The sequence below is a fragment of the Ambystoma mexicanum genome, chromosome 7q, assembly GCF_040938575.1.
Source record: "Ambystoma mexicanum isolate Mex_15411 chromosome 7q, UKY_AmexF1_1, whole genome shotgun sequence".
Classification (NCBI taxonomy): Eukaryota; Metazoa; Chordata; class Amphibia; order Caudata; family Ambystomatidae; genus Ambystoma; species Ambystoma mexicanum.
The window spans coordinates 536,487,295-536,508,620 of NC_090941.1; the positions used below are offsets into that span (position 1 = coordinate 536,487,295).

Sequence of the window (21,326 nt, forward strand, 5' to 3'; positions counted from 1 at the left end):
CTTCCCAGTACAACTTATGCTTCCCTGGCTCTTGCCGCTCCAGCTGGGAAGCTGTCTGTTGGCGAAGACCTTCAAGAGTAGGACACTCTCTTTGACCTCTGCTGAAGTCCGCCCTACAGGGTCCACCTTCTGCCAGTAAAGACTGCAGCTCAGGATGGTCTGCAGGATCCAGATCTCCAACAGGAGCAAGGTCCTCTTCCAGCTCTGATTCCTCATCAGCTGAATCAACCACACAAGGTTGTTCCACACACTCGGCCTCAGCTGATGTAGGAGTCACATGTGTAACTTTGGACAGTCCTCTCGGGGATATCCTTCTTGGTAGCATAGGAGTGCTGGCTGGTTTCTTCCTGGAGGTTTTAAGTTGCCCCCTTTTCTCCTTCCTAGAAATTGCAGTCAGTAGGTCCTGTGGACTGGGAGTTATAGTTTCCTCTATAATCTCCTCTGGAGAGCCCCTTAAGGTACTCTCTCTGGCCTTCCTAGTCTGCTCCTGATTCCTTTTGCTGTGAGGCCTGGGCGTGCTTGATACAACTAAGAGTTTTTAAGTCATTCCCCAACAGGGCTCCCCACGGTACTTCACTCTGCACAGAGGCCGTAACCCCACACCTCCTCTTTTGTTGAGGTAATGCATGGCCACTGTGTTGTGAGTCATTATCAGGGCACTTGTTCCTTGTACAGAGGGCAGGAAGGCCATCAGTGCTAGTCTGACTGCCCTCCGCTCCAAAAGGTTGATGTGCAGTTTGGACTCCAGTTTGGAGACCAGTGTCCGCAGATTGTTAAACCACTGGTGTGCCCTCCCCAACCTGATACGGAGGCGCCTGTAAACACCATACTCTCCACCCATGGTTGCCAAAAGGGTTGCCCCTTCAACCCATTCTCCATGACGGACCACCACAGGAGATCCTGCGCAACCATGTTCAGGATCCGTACCAGATCTGTCATCCTGCCGGAGCACTGTGACCACCGAGTCCTGAGGGCCCACTGAAGAGACCCCATTATCAGATGGGCCTTTAGCACCAGAAAAATGCAGTATGCCATGTGTTACGCTCACCTAGTATCCACGGGGACGCCACCAGCCCTGGTTGGATGATTTGCACTCTCAAGCCCCCCTGTGGGAATCCAGGCCTGCTGCGACTCTGTAGGTTTGCTGCTTTACAGTCTTTATATGCAGTTCTTATGTTCCTCTTAGTTCGAATAATAATGTCTTGCTTCTTTCCTTTTAGGTATGGAAAGGTATTTTGGTGTTGTCATGCAGTTTGAAGATGAGCATGGGCTGGTAGGCGAAAGTACAGTGTGCGCGATGCTGTCCGGCGAGTAAAGCGCCATGCTGTTTCGCCTTTTATATTGCTAACCTGTGTCTTTTCTCTCCTTGCAGGTTGCGATGTTCCTCACTGAGTGCCGTAATGCTCCAGCAATGATACTGACTAGGAGATGACTACCCAGGTAAGAATTGTGTGGCTTTCTTCAATATTGATGAAATTCAGAAAGTTAGTGAAAGTATGTGAATTTGGTCTGAACCAAAATTCACCAGAGAATTTGTACATGGGAAATCCATTTGAAAAAGGAACTTTGATGTTTGTCGTGTTACATCAGGAAATAAGAGACTTTGAATGGCAAAGAGACTTTGGCACAGAAGGTCCGGATGTTGAAGTACTGAACTGCATCCTTGTGCTAGAGAAGCCAGAGACTTTGCTAAGCTCGAGTATGCTGCCTTGTTCCGTTCTGAAAACATGGGGAAGGGAAGCCAACGGCTTGAATTTCTTGTGTCTAACTGTTTGATACCATGCTTTCCTTACACTGCCTAGTGGCCTGACTCAAAGATTTCGCTGCTGCCTTAGACGACTGCAACTGTTCAAGACTTTCATCTGCTTGAGATCCAAACAAGTAAGACCCTTCAAACGGTATATCCAATAATATGGATTGCATGTCCGACTGGGTGCTGAGGAGGTCCCCTGTTCAAAATATCTATAAGGTCATCCTGCTCATATTCAACAGATGATCTACCCCATCCAAGGTATTCAATAACCTTTGCCATTATGGATCTATAAAATGCATCAGCATGACCTGAAACTTCAGGTCTCTCATTTGGATTCCTGAAATATCAGCTCCTCTGGAACACTAGGAGTGGCATATTCTCTACCAAAATTATAAATCGGGCTTTCTTCCCCCACCCCTTCCTCATAAATAGGGGCCATGAACTTCAAAAAGTCTTTTTCCCTGAGGTTTAAAAACCTTCAATGGACTTTTAAAAAGTCCTCTAGGGCTTCGACCTTGACTGTCGGTGTTGATAGACTCGACTTTGATGAATGGATCGGAGAAGGAGGATCCATTCGAGGCATTGAGGCCATGAGAGGCACAAGATATGCCTTTGAGGCCTTCGAATCCTTCAAGCTACTGTCTAAGCCCTCTGGCACGCGGGCAGTGGTTTTCACAGACAACACCCTGTCTGCTTTTCACGCAATGGGGTCAGGAGTCTCAAACAACTTCAACGAAGGGGCTGGGTTTGCCACCTTCTCAAACACTTTTAACATCTGCCATCTGAACTTTTACAGTTCCACTTGGCTAGTCCCCTTTTTAGGAAATCTTAACCATTTTCCTTCGGGCGAGGAATCCATAGAGGACGATCTGGAGCGATGACTGGATCTCCTCGAAGATTACATTTTTGTGGGGGTCACCGAAGACAAACTCAGGGATGGTTTGCCCATATCCTTTAACACTTTTCCAGTCATAGACTGGCACAAGCCACAATCTTCAAAGATGTGGCCCACCCCCGGGCACCAGAGACATGTTTGATGACTATCGGTTATGAACATCTTAGCCAAAGACTCAGCACATTTCTTGAAGCATGTTTTCGGGTTATGAGTAGACATTTTTGTAACAAACTCGTAATATACAGTAATTAACATGCCGAGTCGAGGAACTGCTTCGAGCAGTTGTGCGGAAAAACAGAAGTGATGCAACTGGCGCGGTGCGTGCCATATTTACCAAAGTCGACACCATACTCGAGGAGGACAGAGACTCTCGAGGGACACGTGGTCGACAACGTCGCACAGCACCCTCTGCTGAAAAAAGTTTCTGAGCTGCAAGCAGGATATCGGAGGATATCAAAGAAGAGTAATACGTGGGAGGACACAATCCATTATAATGATACAAATAAGACCAGTGTAAAGAAAGGGCCGGAGATCAAATACTTGGAAAGAGAGATTGATACACATACAAATAGTATTAAGAAAGGATCTGTGACACAATACTTGGAGAGAGAGGTTGATACGAATACAAACAGTATTAAGATAGGGTCAGTGATCCAATCCTTGGAAAAGGATATTGATACAAATACGACCAGTGTTAAGAAAGGGTCGGTGATCCAAAATTTGAAGAGGAGTTGTTACCAATAAGAACTTTGCTGAGAAAGAGTTGGTTACCCAATGCTGGAAAAGCATTATTTCTTGGATGGAAGAAAGAGCGAGTAGAGAACGGAAAAGCCCTGGCAGGATAGTGAACCAGGCAAACTGACTCTGGGACTCACACCCATGAAAGGCGATAAAGCCCTGGTAGGCGAGTAAACCAGGCACTGTTTACGCCTAAGAAACAGAATTGAGATATCCTGGCAGGAGAGTAAACCAGGAGTAAGATGATAAGTAAACCTAAAACAGTGAGAAAGAATACAAAAAGGAAAGCCCCATACCCTTTTAAGGATCAGAAATAAAGTCTCAATACCCTGGCAGAAGAGTACACAGGGGTAAAAAAGAGGAACAGTCAAAGGAAAAGAGAACCATGCCCCTTTAAGGTTATTTGAGATAGGAAGTGAGATAAACAGAAGATTTAAGAGAACTGTGTGTTTAAAAGAGACAATGGAATGCTTATCCCCCTAGAACAACCTTATACTGTATTAATATATTGGATGGTGAAAGACAGCCCAGCTTTAGCAGTTTTTCCCACAACTTAACTTTAAAACTGTGGAAGTATAATGAGTGGAGAAACTCAAGGGAGAAGTTGTCCCCCTTGAAACTGTGAAGTGAAATATTGTATAAAGAAAGACACAAGGGGCGAGCCCTTTTGAAACCGTGGAACATTATCTGACCTTTTTCTGGGAGTACCAGACAGACAGAGAAAGAACTTAAGAAATATAGGGGAAGGGAGGAGCCCTTCCTCTCATAGAACTTGAATTCCTTTTTTGTTTTTGGCACCTTAGAACTTTATGTTTGGAACTCCGAAAGAAAGCTACAAGTGCATAGCTTACAGAAATCCCACTGTACACATTGTTTTAGGTTTAGCGTGTCAGTTTAGGGTTTTTGGACACATGACTGAGGGCGCTCTTTAGTTTAACATCCTGACACAGACGTTCATTAGTTTTGTTGAGGCAGGGAAACCCCTCAGACATAGGGACAGGTAAGATTTCCCCAACTCCATTTTTTATTTTGACAATAAAGGTCCTATTTCATACTGAAACTTGTTACTGTGTCCAAGTCTTACTCTTGATCCCTTACAACAGTTTGAAAGGATGTTTTTCAAGGTATTCATAAATTGTTTCCACATTCATGGCTCGGTAGAATGATGCATATACTTCTTCAACCACTTCATAAGGCCAGATCCTCTTCTCAATAAATTAATCAGGTTCCCTGTGCGCTAATAGAGGGTGCCAATGCATATTCCCAGGTTGCAGCAATGAACATAAGCAAATCAGTATTTTACCATACTTGGGAGAAATTTGTAGAGACATAGTGGCCAACTGAAATAGGACTCTCTCATAAGTTTACGTCTCTATGTAAAGCAAGTCGATCATGAACTGTGGACCATACTTCTCCCCAAAACGCAGATACTATCTTGCACTCAAAATGTATGTGTGCGGGGGAACCTATTGAGTGACCACAATTCCAACACTTCGGAGAGGGGAAAGCAACAGATCAGTGCAATTTATTCCGTAGAGCTTTGTGTAATACAAAGTAGATTGTCTTCATAAACAAGGATGCAATGTTTCACCAGCAGTGATAGTTAAGAGCAGCAATTCACATACCCACCCATTTTTTATGCACCCATTGGGTTGGCAGAACATAGTTTCGTGACCAGCTCTGTAGACCCTAGATTCCAGGTGGCTCATATGAATTCTGCCAATTGAAGCTGGTATGAATGTTTTTAGCATTATTTTGTATCAGAGATAGAATAATGCAGCATTGAGCTGGTGCTGAGAGACCTCTGGGTGTTTGCATGTTCAACAAAATCAAACAACTTACCATAAATACAATTGGTGATATTGTAGAAATCTGCTAGACGAGAGACCATAAGTAGTTTGAAGTTATTCCTCATGTCCATCTATCTCCACGTTTAGGATACTTTCCCCCGAGACATGGAAAGGCTACCTTACTTTCTAAATAGGCACCTTTGATTAATTCAGACACATGTTTATGTCATGTAAAAACAACAAATACTTCAAGTTCATTAAGATATAGGAACTGCTTCTCATGAAGGCCAATAGTTTTATATTCAGAAAAGTCAGGCAAAAGCAACCACAGGCATGAGTATGTGCCTTTTCTGGGCATCATCAGTCAGATGGAGCCGAGATGCAGTGTCAACTTAAGCATATTGAGCAAGTGTCTGGGGTTGCCGTTGGAACTTTCTTCAGAAAAGAAACAAACCAGAGGCTCTTGCGCCATAACTTGGGGGCAGGTAGGCAAACGTCCCTCAATTACCTCCGGTGGTGAATTGGCTGAATTAAAACAATTGAAAATGCTATCTTTTTAGAACCATGCAATGCCTAAAAGCACAGCATAAAAACAGAAATAAACAACATACATCACCACCGGAAAGTTTTTCTTTCATCTTCTGCTCTCTGCGTACAAAATCTTCAACCACAGTATTATTCCCAGGGCTCTTTGCAGGAGTTGGACCGATGCCTCCTTCTTCCTCACTGCTGCTATCGGCTGTCTGAAGAAGTGAACCAAAACAGCAGGTTATTTTTAAATGAATGATTAGAAACCTACCAGCTTTGCAAATCCACACCTGAAACACATGCTTTTAGTTTGAGTTCTAGAGCAAACATGATTTTAGAAAATAAATAATCACACAATGATATTTAAATAATTTAAAAAACATACATCAAGCGAATCAACCATATTTTGAGAGGGCTTGTACATACTTGCATATACAAAGTATGCAACTAAGACATTATAGGATAGCTGCACTCTGCCAACACACCATAACAGGCAACACAACAGGATAGGAGGAGACCATTGATTCGGTTTGCGCCGAGTGGTTTGCCATAAAGGGACATGAATTTGTACTAATAGGAGGAAATCTAAGTGCAGGGACTCTGACAGATGTGGGTCATATAAGTCTTCATACACAGTCAGTGTGATAAAGAGGAGGGTTGACACAAAATGGCTATCATTCTTAAAGGAATGGGAACGGACTATGCTAAATGATAGAACAGCGGGAGATTGCCAGGATAAATGCAATCTGGGTGTTAGACATAGACAAACAGAAGGTGGTGGGGTAACTGTAAATAGATCAGGAAACCAGATAGGTTGGACCCAAAGAAAGATCAGTAAGGCTTGGATGGCCACAGAGTATTTCTATAGGCATGAGTTATCCTATCTTTCCTCGCACAGTGTGTCTGAAATGGGTGACCATTTGAGTGCGCTTGCCTTTAAGACTGTCGCTGGGTGAAAGACATTTGGTGGTTCACCCATATAAGAATACGAACGTGTTTGACACACAGTACAAGAGGAGAAAAGGTAAACTGCAGAGTAACATTAGAAAAGTCTATAAGACTTGGGGCCCCCTAAGCAGTATGGAGGCCCTCATAAGAAAGCATAAAAACGCGTATAAAAGATGCCTACTAAGACGAAGAGTAACAAAAGAACCACCAGTGGCAGCAAATGTTAAAAGTACTGTGCAGCAAAAGCTCCAGAGAAATCTGCCAACAGCTGGCCAAGGCCATGTGTGAGGGTGGCCGGGACTTGGTAAATCCTGTTCTGGCAGTGAAATGGTCTGAGTGTATTATATCTATAAAGCACAACTTGTCTGTGGGGTCTTCGAACATACAGCTCTGAATCATTGGCCTCCCAGTGCTCCAGTTGAGGAAATATATATGTATGGCTATTATAAACCTAATGGGCTTGCGTGCAGCAGGGCCAAATGGCCTGTCAAATGCAGTACTCAAGGGAAATTGCAGATCCTATTTGACAGGGTCTGCAGAGAGCGGGCTATTCCGGCAGCATGGCAAAGTGCGATTAAGCTCCCAGTATACAAGGAAGGGGATAGGGAGCTGCTCTCTCTTCTGGACGTGGTTGGGAAGCTCTTTGCATCATTGGTTTTAACTGAAATGCAGAGGGGGGGGGGGGGGGGAAATCGAACATACTGCATATTACCCAGACATGGGTCAGACCTGGGTCAAGTACAACCCATAACATCAGGTTGCTCGACTTCTTGATCCAGGAAGCCACTAGGAGGGATAATCCAGTGTTGTACCTCAATTTGTTGACCTTTCAGCAGCTTTTGATGCTGAATCGTGTGAAGTTGTGGGAAAAACTGCTAAAGCTGGGCTGTCCAAATTGGCTGCTGGATATTATTATTAATTTTCATTCCAATATAAGTGTGCAGGTGAGGTTGGACGATGGAGGAACTTTATCAGATGAGGTGAAAAGTAACATGGAGGTCAAGCAGGGATGCGTATTGCCCTCCTGTTTAACCTGTATCTGTCGGACCTTCCTAAATCTGTACTGTCCGAGATGGGCTCCTCCGTAGAGATTGGTACCAATCCAGTTGCTTGTGCCCTTTACGCCCACGATTTGCTCCTAATGGATCGGAGCATAAATGGTACTAAAGCAAAATTTAGGGCCCTGATGGAAATATGTAGCTAAAAATGACCTCGCTATGAATATGAACAAGACAGAAATTATGGTCATAGTGGGTGGTAAATTGCATCAAGTAAATCTGGGCTTTGAAGTGGGAAAACAAATACGTCAGTAGTTACTCATACCTGGGACTCAAATTGTCGGCTAGTGGTACCTACAATTCTATCATTCTAGGGGACTCACTTAACATGGACTGCCAGAAATGTCACATTCAGGGGAATCACACTTTGTCCATTCATGTATTCTCACTGCAACTAGTAAAGATGTTTCTATTGGTCACCAACATCAATTATTCCCAATGTATTTATTTAAAAAAATAAATTAAAAGTATTGTTATTTAGTTATTAAAACTTTTCACATTTATAGAAAATGATTTAAGCATCTAAATAAGCATTTCAATATACAAAATTAAAATGTCTATTACATGATTAAAATGTTTCCATAGCAGCATTATAATAGTAATCGATTCATACAATAGTTTGTTAATATCCATAACCCCATTCCCTGTGTGATTGTAAGCCTCCTCTTTGAATGTAGTCATGCCCTATCCAGTAGCATCTTTATTTGTGTCCTTAACATCAAGTTACCTATTGCGTTTAGAGTCGGAGGCCAGCAGTTAGTGCCTCTAGAAGTCATCACTCCCAATGTCTATTAGCCTATATACGTGGCCCCAAGTACTTTATATCTAGGTCACCCATACATCTACAAGTTGTCAATACATGCCGAGCAGATTCCAGAATATGCTTCTGATGGCACAGCCCACATGCCTTATTTCGCGGCTTTCCCATTCTGGGGCCCAGGATCTCCATGACAGGCAAATGATTCAAGCATAGAAATAATAGGAATCTTCTCATTACAGGGGGAAGGACACTTAGTTAAGTATCGTTGTGGTGTCAAATAGGTGGTTTGTATTGAGACAAATTCTCTCAAGTTTTGTGTGTGGCTAGGTGAGCATGATCCCACACTCTGGCCTTAAATTCCTTTTATCAGCCTAGGGTTGTCCTTTCCCCAGTCTGGGCTCCACTCAACAGTCTCAAACAGGTTTTCTACCTGTTGACCAAAGTTCTTTCAGGGCTCTTCGGTTTCAGACTATTCAGCATGTTACCCGTACAGGCTAACATAGGGCAGAGAGGCTCAGTTTTTGCTTTTATGTATACAGTGCCTCTTATTATTTGCATCAGGCCAGTGAGGGATGTGATACCCATTTCCAGGCAAATTTCCTGGATGGGTTCACAATTTGGTAGCCCCAGAATTCATCTCCACATGCCTCCTTCCGTCCTGCTAAACCAATTGGTTTTAAAGCGGCATAGTGCCTCCAACCCATATGCCACCGCTAGGAGCGTACACTGTCTGTATACTGTGAGAATCCCAGTTAAGCTATAGCCAGCAGTGGTGTCGGAAATTGTGTTTATGCGCATTGTTAGTGTATCGGCTCTTATTTTTTTCTCTTTTCATTACAGCATATTTTTAGTCATTATCAAGGGTCACACCCAGATATCTTCATTCTGTGACCCATTCAATGTGCACCCCATTGATACAGCAAATTCACACAACACCAACAATTCACATATATTCCGTTTTTTCCTGGTTCAGTATAAGGTTGGTTGCCTGAGCGAATTCATAGAAGGCCTGTGCTGAGCAGTTCAATCCTACAACTACATGGTCCAGGAGCACCACACCATTGGCATATGGTATCCAATGTTTTTTCCGATCTTAGCAAAGATTCCCTTTGATTACGCTCGACATTCCAGCAAATCAACCATGTAAAGGTTTCCCAGTCCTCACCTTGAGAAGCAACTTTCTCTCTCCAGCAGATTTCTGCGGTTTAAATCTCCCGGCTATTGGTACGCGCTCCCAACAACTAGAGCGCAACTTGCGTTCTTGGTCTTTTCCACTTTGCATCACTCATCTCATCTTCCTCATCCCAGTATTCTTGCAGTTATGGGAATTCAAGTCCATTCATGATGTTTTACAGGGAAAGTCTGGGTGAGCATTCTCGAAAGTCTTTAAGTACAAGTTAGTTCTGAATAACTTGTAAGCATAGTCTGAAGAGCTATTGTCATGAGTTGTGAAGGGTGAGATCTTGTTAGAAGATCTTCCGTTTCTTTTCTAGGGGAATGAGGTGTAACAACATGCCATTAGGGTAATGGGTATGGATGGGGTATCTTCAATAGAGGAAGGGGATTACCATTTCTTCTCCGATGGTGCCCTGCTACTCCCCTGGAGGTCGTCTCGCTCCCTCATGTAATCTTCCCTCATAGAACCGCCCCCAGGATCACTATCAGGTAGCGGCTGCTGTCCCCTGGCCACATGGGGAGAGGTAACCTTTGGGAAAGGAGTGATGACACCATCAGATTCATCAAAGTAGCCTCTGCAAGCCCCAACCCTCTGATTCCTAAAGGATTGAAAAAAAGCTTTGAGTAAGTCTCAATTTGAAGCTTTGGGAAGTGGCGCTTGGTAAGTGTGGATAGTGTAAGCTAGAGTCCAGAATCCAGAGAACACTACACAGGTGAGTAACCTTTCCTACTCCTGGATCGATTATCCACCATTTACAATGTGTGGGAAGATTTATATACCTTATAAAATAAACAGAGCATAGAAAAACATAGGTGCATAACCTGTTGCATGCAAGATACGGTCACAATGCATCAAATATAGATGCAACTTGCAGGAAGCACGTGCATAAACTCTGAACTAGAGAAGTTTAGTCTCTTTATGATGCATGATGGCAAACGTGGTACTGCTCGAATCCAAAACAAAACTTCAAGAGGGACTAAGGAATTGTAAAATGCCTTGCAACATCTGTCCACTGGCAAGCTTATTCTTGGGGTTACATTTTTATGAAAGTATGCTGCTGCTCTCTACGATGCAACAGATAACTTCAATGCTAAAAAAATTAATAACGCATTGTTAAGGGAGTTTTGGCAGAGAGGCTTCTGGCGAGGGATGTACAACCATTAACCTTGAGATGGAGAAGAGCATCCAGCCCAAAATAAAGTCAAATCTCTTAAATGCGGTAGTGAGGCAGAGAGATGAAGCTTAACTCCAGAAGGGGGATGTAGGCCGACACAAAATTATTATTAGTCCACACTTATCCATAGAAAATGCATCACACAGGTATACTTAAATAGGTTTACATTTATTATGTTCCACATATATAGACTTCTTTTAATTAAATATGTTTTTGAACACAAGGCACTATAAATATACATGGCATATTGTAAACACAGTCAATGTCATTGAGGACTCTATTTGCCCCTGTATTCAAATGGGGTCCCACTATCTAGGGTCAGCACACAACATACAGTGACAAGGGATGGGGGAGAAAATGGGTAGCAGATATTATTAAACACAAAGCTAAAATACTTAATGTCTGCACAAAAAAAGTAAGCTATTCTACAAGACACAACCCACTAACATTTTATTTTGGGGGCCCGCTACCTGATGGTGGTAGGCACACAACATATAAATGTCCATGGGGTACGAAGGGAAGGGAACCAGACAACAGAAGATACAGTAGTAACGGTCATACAAGATCCCTAGGCCAACACCAACCATAGCCGGAGGCCACCGATTGGCAACAGTTAACAAGGCAGTATACTTCAGGGGAACATTATTACCAGATCATCAGAAATATGTGTTAGCTGCTGAAGAACTGAACATATTGATATTTTTAAATGCCTAAAACCGAGAAGATTGAAATTTAACTGGGCACGAAGGAAAGTTAAACTCATGCAAGATAGAAAGGATTAAACACTGACAAATAACACATTTTAGCAAACCAGATAGGATTTTATGGCTTTGCAAAAGAGTAAAAGCAGGTCAATCTTGCGGAAGGCTAAGGGAAGAATATTCCTTAGCAACTGTCCCAGAACAGAAAATATGTGTATGCTATGATGCATCTAATGGAGTTATCACAGATTCCTCTGTGGTGATCTCCTCCCATGTGGAATGGGGACGGTAGCCGCTACCTGATCCTGACCCTGGTGGCGGCTATATGAGGGAGGATCACATGGGAGGAGAAAACTACCAGGGAGATGTTAAGACTTCATTGGACGAAACGTGGGATCTCCACCCCCCCCCCTTTCCCACGAGGAAGACCATCTACTGGCCAAGACCTAATGGCCCATTGTCAGCTGTTTGTTCCCCCTTGTACCCAATATTCTTTAGGTCAAACCCCAATCTATGACCTAGACACACAAAGCACCAACAAAACCGTTTGTGCTTCTGATATACCTTTATGTGAAAATGTTCTCAAATGTAAAGCCACTGTAAAAAACTATTTAAATGCAACATGTCCATGGACCCCAACTCTCATAATCGCTGAAGTACTGAGATGAGGAGGATGAAGGAGTTGGTACAAGGTAACAGGAGCTCCAAGCTCAATGTGCAGACTAGTTGTTCTACAGAATCACCTGTGCGCAGGACATTTAAAGATGGCAACCGCACTACTGAGGGTGGCAGTGCAGGAAAAGGCGTTGGTTCCAATGCAGAGGCTTTGGAGCGTGGGAGACATGTACCGGTATGGCGGAGCAGAGGAGTCCGTCGAGACAGAAGGAGAAATGCAGTGAGCGAGCAGGACGTACCGTGGTGATGCCAGGAGCTGCAAAAGAGTTCCTGGGCACTCAGCAGCTCAAAGAGGCAGCGTTCTCCATACCAGGATCTGAAGGGAAGCAGGCGGGTGACCGCGGAGCAGCGAAGAAAGCCAGGTGGACGTCTGCACAATCCCGAGCGGAAGCGAGCCACGCAGCAGAAGCGTTAACAGGACAGGAGATGCTGGAGAGAACCGGTGAGTCAGCTCAAAGCAAGTTGGGATACCGGGGCATTCTGGCGACTGCACCAACGACAATTTGAATGTTAAGAGATTGCTAATACAGAAACTACAACAAGACTGTTTGAATGCAGAAAAGGCAAATTACAGATTCAAGCCCCAATAAGATATGGATGCATGAGGTGCAAGCGTGGGGCAAAGTCTGAACAAACATTACCGCAGACAGATATACCGAGCCAAGAACGGTACATGCAGTTTTGGTGATAAGGAGGAACTGTGAAACACATAATAAGTCCAGGCAAGAGAAGGATACCAAGCAATTGAAACCCAAGAAGTCCTGGCAGGTCATTATACCAGGCAAGTGAATTCACAAGAGACAGCCTGGCAGGAGAGTGCACCAGGCAGTTTTCCTGGCAGGGGAGTATACCAGGCGAGTTGCAAAGCTACAAGAAATACTAAAGGACAGCGTTGGCTAGACAAAGGAGAAACTTGTGTTAAAGAAAGACGGTTACAGAACTTGTTTCTCAACAGGAACATTGTGAGTCAAAGAGAGACACAAAGGAACTATTACTAAAAGAGGCACTGCCATGCCATTTCACAATCCAGGGTAAGGGAACCACCCTCTGGGTCCCAGGTCTTTCACATTGGAGAACATTTTTGTTGGATCTACTCTAATTTTCAGTTGCGAACACGTGTTTGCCCACATCAGGTTGAAGACATTTCCTGTCACACTTTGTTTTTTTTGTAGTGTGAAGGTCAGCATAGGATGTTTTGGACACAAGGACGGCTTTTCAGTTATTGACATCCTGACACAGACAGATGCTTAGTTTTTTGTTTTTAGGTTGGTCTTCCTTATTGCTGTCCTTGTCTTGTTGTACGTGCCCTGTTGCCTGCTGGCTTTGGCGTGTTAGAAATACACAAATAAATACATACATACATACATAATTTGTCCGATTTTCATTTCTGACCCCTCTCAATGATCTGAATGATCAAAAGTAGATATTCAGAATGGACAGACCTGGCTGGCTTATAGCAGATAATCTTCTATTCAAATACTTTAGAGCTAGACCATGAAGGCAGTTGAATACCAGACAAAGAACCTTGAAGGAGATCCTGGAATGAACTAGAAGCCAGTGTAGAGAGTGTCTAAAGGGAATGATTGACTTCAATTTAGTCAACCTGAAGGCTAAATGATTTGCAGCACTCTGAGCCACCTGTAGCCAATCCAGGTGGTATTCAGGCAAACCAGCATAAAGGGCATTAGCATATTCCAATTTGTAGTGGATGAGTGCTCCAACAATCATGGCCTGATCATCTTTAGGAAGGAAAGGGACTAACTGACAAAACAGCCAAAGTTTGTATTAAGCTGATTTAGTAACTTCTGACTTGTAAACATGGTCCCAAGTCAAATCGCCAGATTACACCTACATTTTTTCCTCTCTTTGCATAGGTCAAAGGAAGACCAAACAAAGAAGGTGGAAGAGGAAGCAGGTCACAAAACTTAAGTCTGCGTCTAGGGCCAAACAGAATCAAATCAGTTTTTATTAGGATTAAGTTGAAGGTCATTCTGGAGCAGCCAATAGTTGTAAATCATCCATAGAAGCTTTAAGAGAGGAAATCTGTTTGACCTCTGATCTTAAAATATACCTTTTGCTTGCACTTTCACCCCGGCATCAGTTCTCAAATAGATTTGCTCTGCATTAAAGTTTGATCGTGCAAGCTTGGGTTGCTCGGTTTCCTCAATCTCTTTCTATCCCCTGTTTTAGATAGGTGGTGCAGCATTGTTGGCTAAGGAAAGGAGGGGCTGTAGTAAGGGGCAGTTAGTTTCTCCTCTGTCCACTTGGAAAAGGGCCACCAAACACTGTGGTTCTAAAGGTTATATGTCTGTAGAAATGTGATGTGATGCAGGTTACCTGCTGAATGTTGTGCGATATAGATTGAGCGTAGGGTAGGCCCGGTTTAGCTCTGCAGGTGGCTTCTATGCGTTAATTGGCCCATGAATCCATCACTCAACCGAGACGACCCCCCAGGATGGGTCATGGACAGCCCTGGGATTTAGAATGGTCTAAACCAGTAGCAAACAATAAGCGGGTTCATAAAGACCCCATATGCGCAGAAGAGCCATTTTAAGCCTACCTCGAGGTTTCCCAGAACAAAGGAAGCCCATAAAACAAAATGGCAAAGAGCAGAACTGAAAAATCTATTGGTGCCCCAATGGCTACCAAAAGGGTACATTGAGCTACCAGTGTGGTAAAAACACTTGCCTGCTTCATGCCAGAAGCCTCCTACCTAAATTCAATATAGGGTAATACAGTCACTGTAGGACACAAATGACTGGGGTTCTTTGGTAAAAGTCCTTCTGGCCACCACAAATAGGTCAATGATCCACAAATAAATTAAGGGAAAAGTAAAAAAAGGTTAGAGACCCTAAAGTGGGCTATAATTAGAATTCCCAAAAAACAGAAGTTCTGTATTAACATGAATGCATGAAAGTAAGTACATGAGAGGCATAAGCAACTGAAACTGCCTCTCTCTCATGAAACTGACATGAATTTAGTTTAGAAGGAAAGCACCTTGACCATGGTGCATACCACAAAAGATTATGCGGGCAGGGGATTTGGGCTAAAAACACAATAGCTGAACATGACTGTACACAGATTGCACCAGACAAAATGTGGAACACTCCCACCCCTTCAATGAACAGTTAATTTCTATACATTGAACAATAAAGGGCTAATCCTGCAAAAGCAAAGCTTTGGCACTTGTTTTTTACAAGGTGACACTATTCTGATATGGGAACAAGAGATGGACCAAAGTATAACAATTTGCCTCCCTAAACCTGAAGGGATTGCATTAACGTGAGGATGGATGAAACATGTGAAAGTAGAGTCGAACAAGTTACTTTCTTACCTGGTAACGTTCTTTCGATGGGATGTTCCGACGACGTATTCCACATCTATGACAGGTAATCACCACAGATGTGCTGCTTCGGAAAGTTTTTGGCGTCTGCGTCCTGTGTCGAGGACGTCGATACGCTGTCCTCGAGGGTCTCCTATGAGCCGACGTCCCTGGATGTTATAAGTAGGACGCACGACGCCCGTAGCATCAGTTGTAGTTTTTTCCCCAGAACGTGTGGCACCAATCTTCTGCCAGAACTACTACAGAAAGCCTTGCGGAAATGTAAGCTGCAATCGCATAAGAAATTCTGTAGAGGGGCAGGCTTCGATGTGGAATACGTCGTCGTAACATCCCATCGAAAGAAGGTTACCAGGTAAGAAAGTAACTTGTTCTTCGAGGGGATTGGTTCCTCCGACGTATTCCACATATATGACAGACTCCCAACGCAGTACCAACGAATGGCTGTGGGAAAAGAAATTAGAATTTTAGAATGCCCAATTAAATTGCAGAATAGAGGACTGCCTTGCCAAAGGCCAGCTCTTGCCCATGGATAGGATCCAGGGAGTAGTGCCTTACAAAAGTATGGACAGAGGCCCATGTGGCTGCTTCACAAATGTTACGAAGGGGAACACCCCTCTGCAGAGCAGTAGAGGCAGCCACACCTCTGGTAGAATGGGCCCTTAAGCCTACCGGAGAGTCCTTACCCGCCAGGCAGTAACATTCAGAAATTGTCAAGATAATCCATCTAGACAAAGTCTGTTTAGTAACAGCTTGTCCCAAACGCCTTCCAGCGTATTCTACAAAGAGCTGATCGTCCACTCTGACCCGGGACATGCGTGAGATGTAGAAACTTAAAGCTCTCCTAGGATCCAACCTATGGAGCCTCTCCTCTTCCTTACCAGGATACGGAGGAGGATAGAACGCCGGAAGAATGACCTTCTGGCTTAAATGAAATTCCGACATCACTTTCGGAAGAAAAGAGGGACGAACCCCAAGGACAACCCTGTCCTTATGGAACACCGTGAAAGGTGGCTTAGTGGCTAGTGCCTGCAACTCACTCACAGCGGGCGGAAGTAACCGCAACTAAAAATACATTTTTAAAGGTCAACAGTCTCAAAGGACAAGAATGTAAAGGCTCAAATGGAGCTCCCATTAGGAATTTTAGAACTAGGTTCAAATCCCAACCAGGCACCTGGAAAGGTGACGGTGGGCACACATTAGTGAGCCCTTTCAGAAACTGAGAAATCAAAAGGAATCTTAAAATAAGAACATTCCTCAGACGAGCGCTTAAATATTGACAGAGCCGCCAGGTAACCTTTAATGGTACCCACTTGCAGGCCCTTGTGGTCTAACGAAAGCAAAAAAGACAGAACCACAGGAATGGCACATGAAAAAGGATCCACATTCTTAACCCTGCACCAGTTGCAGAACTTTCCTTCTCCAATGGCAATGGTACAGGGACTTTGTTGCAGGCCTTCTGGCCGAAAGCAACACCTCCATCACGTCTTCAGGGAGGTCACAATCCTTATACCTCAACCTTTCAGAAGTCAAGCATGAAGGTTGAGGGACTTGACCTCGGGATGACAAACCTGACCCCCCCCCTCCCATGAGAGCAGATCGTCTCGGTAGGGAAGACGGCGTGGAGGGCAGATCGACATGTCGAGCAGGTCCGGGTACCACGTTCTCCTGGCCCATGCCGCAGCAATGAGGATCATTCGGGCACCGAACCTCCGTAACCTCAGCACCACTTGCGTAATGACAGGGACTGGAGGAAAAGCGTATAGCAGTGGGAAGGACCACTCTACTACGAACGCGTCCCCTAAGGCTCCTCTTGGAGGAAATTCCTGCAAGCAAAATCTTTCACACTTCCGGTTGACACTGGAGGAGAAGAGATCCACTTGTGGGGTCCCCCAAAGGGCAAAGATCTCCAGGAGAATCTCCTGAGCCAGCTCCCACTCGTGAGAGACCGTGCTCTGCCTGTTCAGAGCGTCCGCCGCCTCGTTTTCGTCTTGGGCCAGATGAACTGCCGAGATCGAAATTTCCTTCTGGATGGCCCAGAACCAGAGCTGCATCGCCTCTCTGCACAGAGGGAGAGACCCTGCCCCCCCCTTTTTGTTGACGTAGTGCATGGCCACGGTATTGTCTGTCAAAATCAGGACAATCTTCCCCCGCACAGATGGAAGAAAAGCCTTCAGGGCTAACCTGACGGCCCACAGCTCCAACAGATTGATATGGAGTCTGGACTCCGACGGAGACCAACGACCGTTGACTGTCAACTCGTTGGCATGAGCTCCCCATCCCGTGAGGGATGCGTCCGTCACGATCGTCACCTCCGCCCAGGGTAGCCAAAATGGAGCCCCCTTCATCAGATTGCCTTCGACGGCCTACCACAGAAGATCCTAGGCGACCAAGGGCGGCACCTGAACGGGATCCGACATCCTGCTGGAGGACTGACCACTGCATCTTGCGAGCCCACTGCAGAGATCTCATCCGCAGCTTAGCCTCTGGCACCAGGAGAATGCATGATGCCATGAGGCCGAGGAAAATCAAGAATCCGAACGCCGGGAGACTCTGGGCATGTTGAAACTTGTTCACCATCTGCAGAATGTGAGAAGCCCTCACCTGGGGAGGAAAACACAGCCCCAGGGATGTGTCGAGCACTGCTCCGATGTACTGGAGCCGCTGGGTAGGTGTCAAGTGGGACTTCTTGAAGTTGAGGGAGAAGCCCAGCCTGTGAAGGGAGTGGCAGGTGACGGACAGATGATCCAAGACTTGCTCGGGAGAGCGCGCCCTGATCAACCAATCGTCCAGGTAGGGGTAGACGTGAATCCCCTCTTTCCTGAGATATGCTGCCACCACCACCATGAGCTTGGTGAAGACCCTCAGGGCGGAGGTCAATCCGAACGGCAGGAGCCGAAACCAGTCGCCAACCGCGAACCTCAGGTACTTCTTGTGCTTGGGATGGCACATGAAAGTAAGCGTCCTTTAGGTCGAGAGACACCAACCAGTCCTGAAGTTGAAGGGCCTGGAGGACAGCAGGTGATTGAAGGAGCGGATCCGGACTCCAGAAAGAGATTCCCTGGTGGATTATCGGGAGGCCTCTGCCAGAAAGGAAGACAGTAGCCGTGGGCTATGATCTCCAGAACCCACACATCTGAAGTAATGGCACGCTATTCTACAAGATGCTGTGCCAGCCTTCCCCCAACCGGCAAACCATGAGACATGGCCTCATGACTGAGCTGAAGCGGCTGCGGCAGTGTCTGAGGGCAAAGAGGCAACTGGCGAGCGGCCTTGCCACCTCGAGTACCCCGTTTTCCACCTCTGGTACTCCTACGCTGGCCCCTTTGAATTGCAGCTCCCCTCGATCTACCAAAGGTAGAGCAGTATCGAAAGGAACCTCCCCTCCATTGCTTTCCCCTAGGACGAGAAGGCGGAGGTTGGCGAACTGCAGCGCTCAACGACTTTGCTGCAGCATTGGAGGTCTGCAACCTCTCAAGGCTCTCGTCAGCATTGCTGCCAAAAAGATGTTCACCATCAAAGGGCATGTTGAGAAGCCGGGCTTGTACATCAGGAGCAAACCCCGACTTCCGCCACCACGCAAATATGCGCATTTCGGTGCTCGCCGCCATGGACCGGCTGACATAGTCTGCCATGTCCAGACCCGATTGAACGGATTCACACATGGCATCCTTGCCATCCTGTACAAGGGCAAGAAAGTCATCCCGTTCCTCCCCTTTGGGAATATGTTCAGCCGCCAAAGAAACACAATTCGACAGAGTGTGAGTGAAACGGGCTAAGGCACACACATAGTTGGCTGCTTTCAAAGCCACACCCCCTGAAGAAAATATTTTCTTCGCTCAACCGTCAAAACGTTTGTCGTCCCTATCAGGAGGGATGGTAGGGTATGACACCTGCTTTGCCGGGGCCGTAGCCGCCTGCACCACCAAACTCTCCAGAGTAGGGTGCATGGACAAGTAGCCAGGGTCGGGCGTTACTTTTTCGGCAACGACTTACCCACTGCCGGGAGACTCTCCGGAGCAGTCCAAGCCGCCGCCACCCTTCTTTGCAAGGCCATATGAAATGGCAGTACCGGCGGAACCTGTGAGGTCTTCTAAGAAGACATCGACGCCATGTCCGTCGAGGGACTCTCTCAAGGCTCCACCTCCGAGGAAGTTGGTGGACCTTGGTCCAAAATATCTGTCAGGTCATCCTGCAGAAACTCCACTGGCGGCGCAGACCACCCCAAGTACTGCCAGGCTAAGGCCTACCGAGCTCAACCTCCGGAGAGGTGTCCAGACCACTGGCATCGTGCAAAGACTGACGCAGGTCTTCCATCTGGCTATGACCAAACAATAGTTTGTCAGGAACCTCATCAGGAACCAAACCTTCATCAGACCCTTCATCCACCTCAGAGATGTAATCCAAAGGCTGGAATAAATCCCTGGATGAGGGCACAGAAAAAGGCTCAAATGCAGGCCTTAGTGACTTCTCCAGGGCCTTCCTCGGAGTTTCCACCGATGCACGGGGTACCTCTGGAAAAGCCTCCACAAAAGGCGATGACGGAATCGCCGATGGCTTTGACACAGGCCTCGAGGGCGGAGCCCTGAGCGTGTCCTTCGACAGCCTCGGCACCGATGGCGTCGATGACTTCCTCGGAGGCAGAACCTCGAGAGAGAGTCCCTCGACGGACATGGCGCCGATGTCTTCTTAGAAGACCTCACAGGTTCCGCCGGTCTCGAGGGCGTCGAGGACCGGGACCTGGAGCGGGCATGGCTAGAGCGATCCACCTTGTCCGATCGGGACCTCGACTGCTCCCGATGATTGCACCAACTGCCCGAGCCCGAAGGCTTGCGAGCGGCGGCCCTAGCACGTTCTTTGCCAGCTTCCTTCGAAGGCGCAAACGGAACGGAGCCCAGCGATTGGAAAATCGCCATCATCTCCATACGAAATGCATCCCATTCCGCAGGAAAGGAATGCTTGTTGGGACAAGCAACCCGCCGACAGGCAGAGTCCTCGGACAAGGACGGCGACCGGTGACGGTGCTTCCGCGAGTGCCTCAAAGAGGCAGAGGAATGGCAGGAACCACTGCGGGACCGAGACCCCCTGGGACTTACGCCTACGTTCCGGAGAGTCTCCCCTCAAATCGTCGGTCGAAAGCCCAGCAGATTTCGACTTTCGGGGTTTGGAAACCCTACCTATAGAAAGCTTCTTTCGCTCCCGCAAGTCCTTCAACGTTAACGACTGGCAATCGTCACAGTCATCGGTGGCGTGGTCCTCGCCGAGGCATCAGAGGCAGACGTCGTGCGGGTCCGTAAGTGACATCTTGGAACCGCAGTCCCGACACTTCTTGAATCACATGATATCTTCACAAAACACCAAGTTCGAAGAACCGATAGAATCAGAAGAACCGAGGTGCGCCGAGATCTACGAAGCGAACACGTTCGCGGAAAAAACGAAACTGAGGCTATGGGTGTCGTGGGTCCTACTTATAACATCCGGTGACATCGGCTCGACGGAGGCTCTCGAGGACAGCGTATCGACGTCATTGACGCAGACGCCGAAGATTTTCCGAAGCAGCACAGCTGTGGTGATTACCTGTCATAGATGTTGAATACGTCGGAGGAACCAATCCCATCAAAAAGGTATTACTAATGTAGCTTCAGCATGCCTGCGGGATTCCACAATAAGGTTGTGTGCACCACAGGATCTACTTCTCACTAATACCTTGTGTATGTGGGAGGTGATGCAGAGCAGTCTTTATCAGAGGGCAAAAGGGGCACTTACCGCAATTCCCCACCTTGGGGGAA

The 21,326-nt window shown here is 46.1% G+C and overlaps 1 protein-coding gene across 1 annotated transcript in view; it reads right to left on the bottom strand.

The window, feature by feature from the left end:
- The window catches only part of GPALPP1 (GPALPP motifs containing 1), a 336,780-nt gene that overhangs the window by 197,467 nt on the left and 117,987 nt on the right, over nt 1–21,326 (bottom strand). Inside the window, exon 5 of the mRNA XM_069640253.1 lies at nt 5,788–5,919. Within this exon, the coding sequence (XP_069496354.1) occupies nt 5,788–5,919 (132 nt within the window). The remainder of the gene's footprint in view (nt 1–5,787; nt 5,920–21,326) is intronic.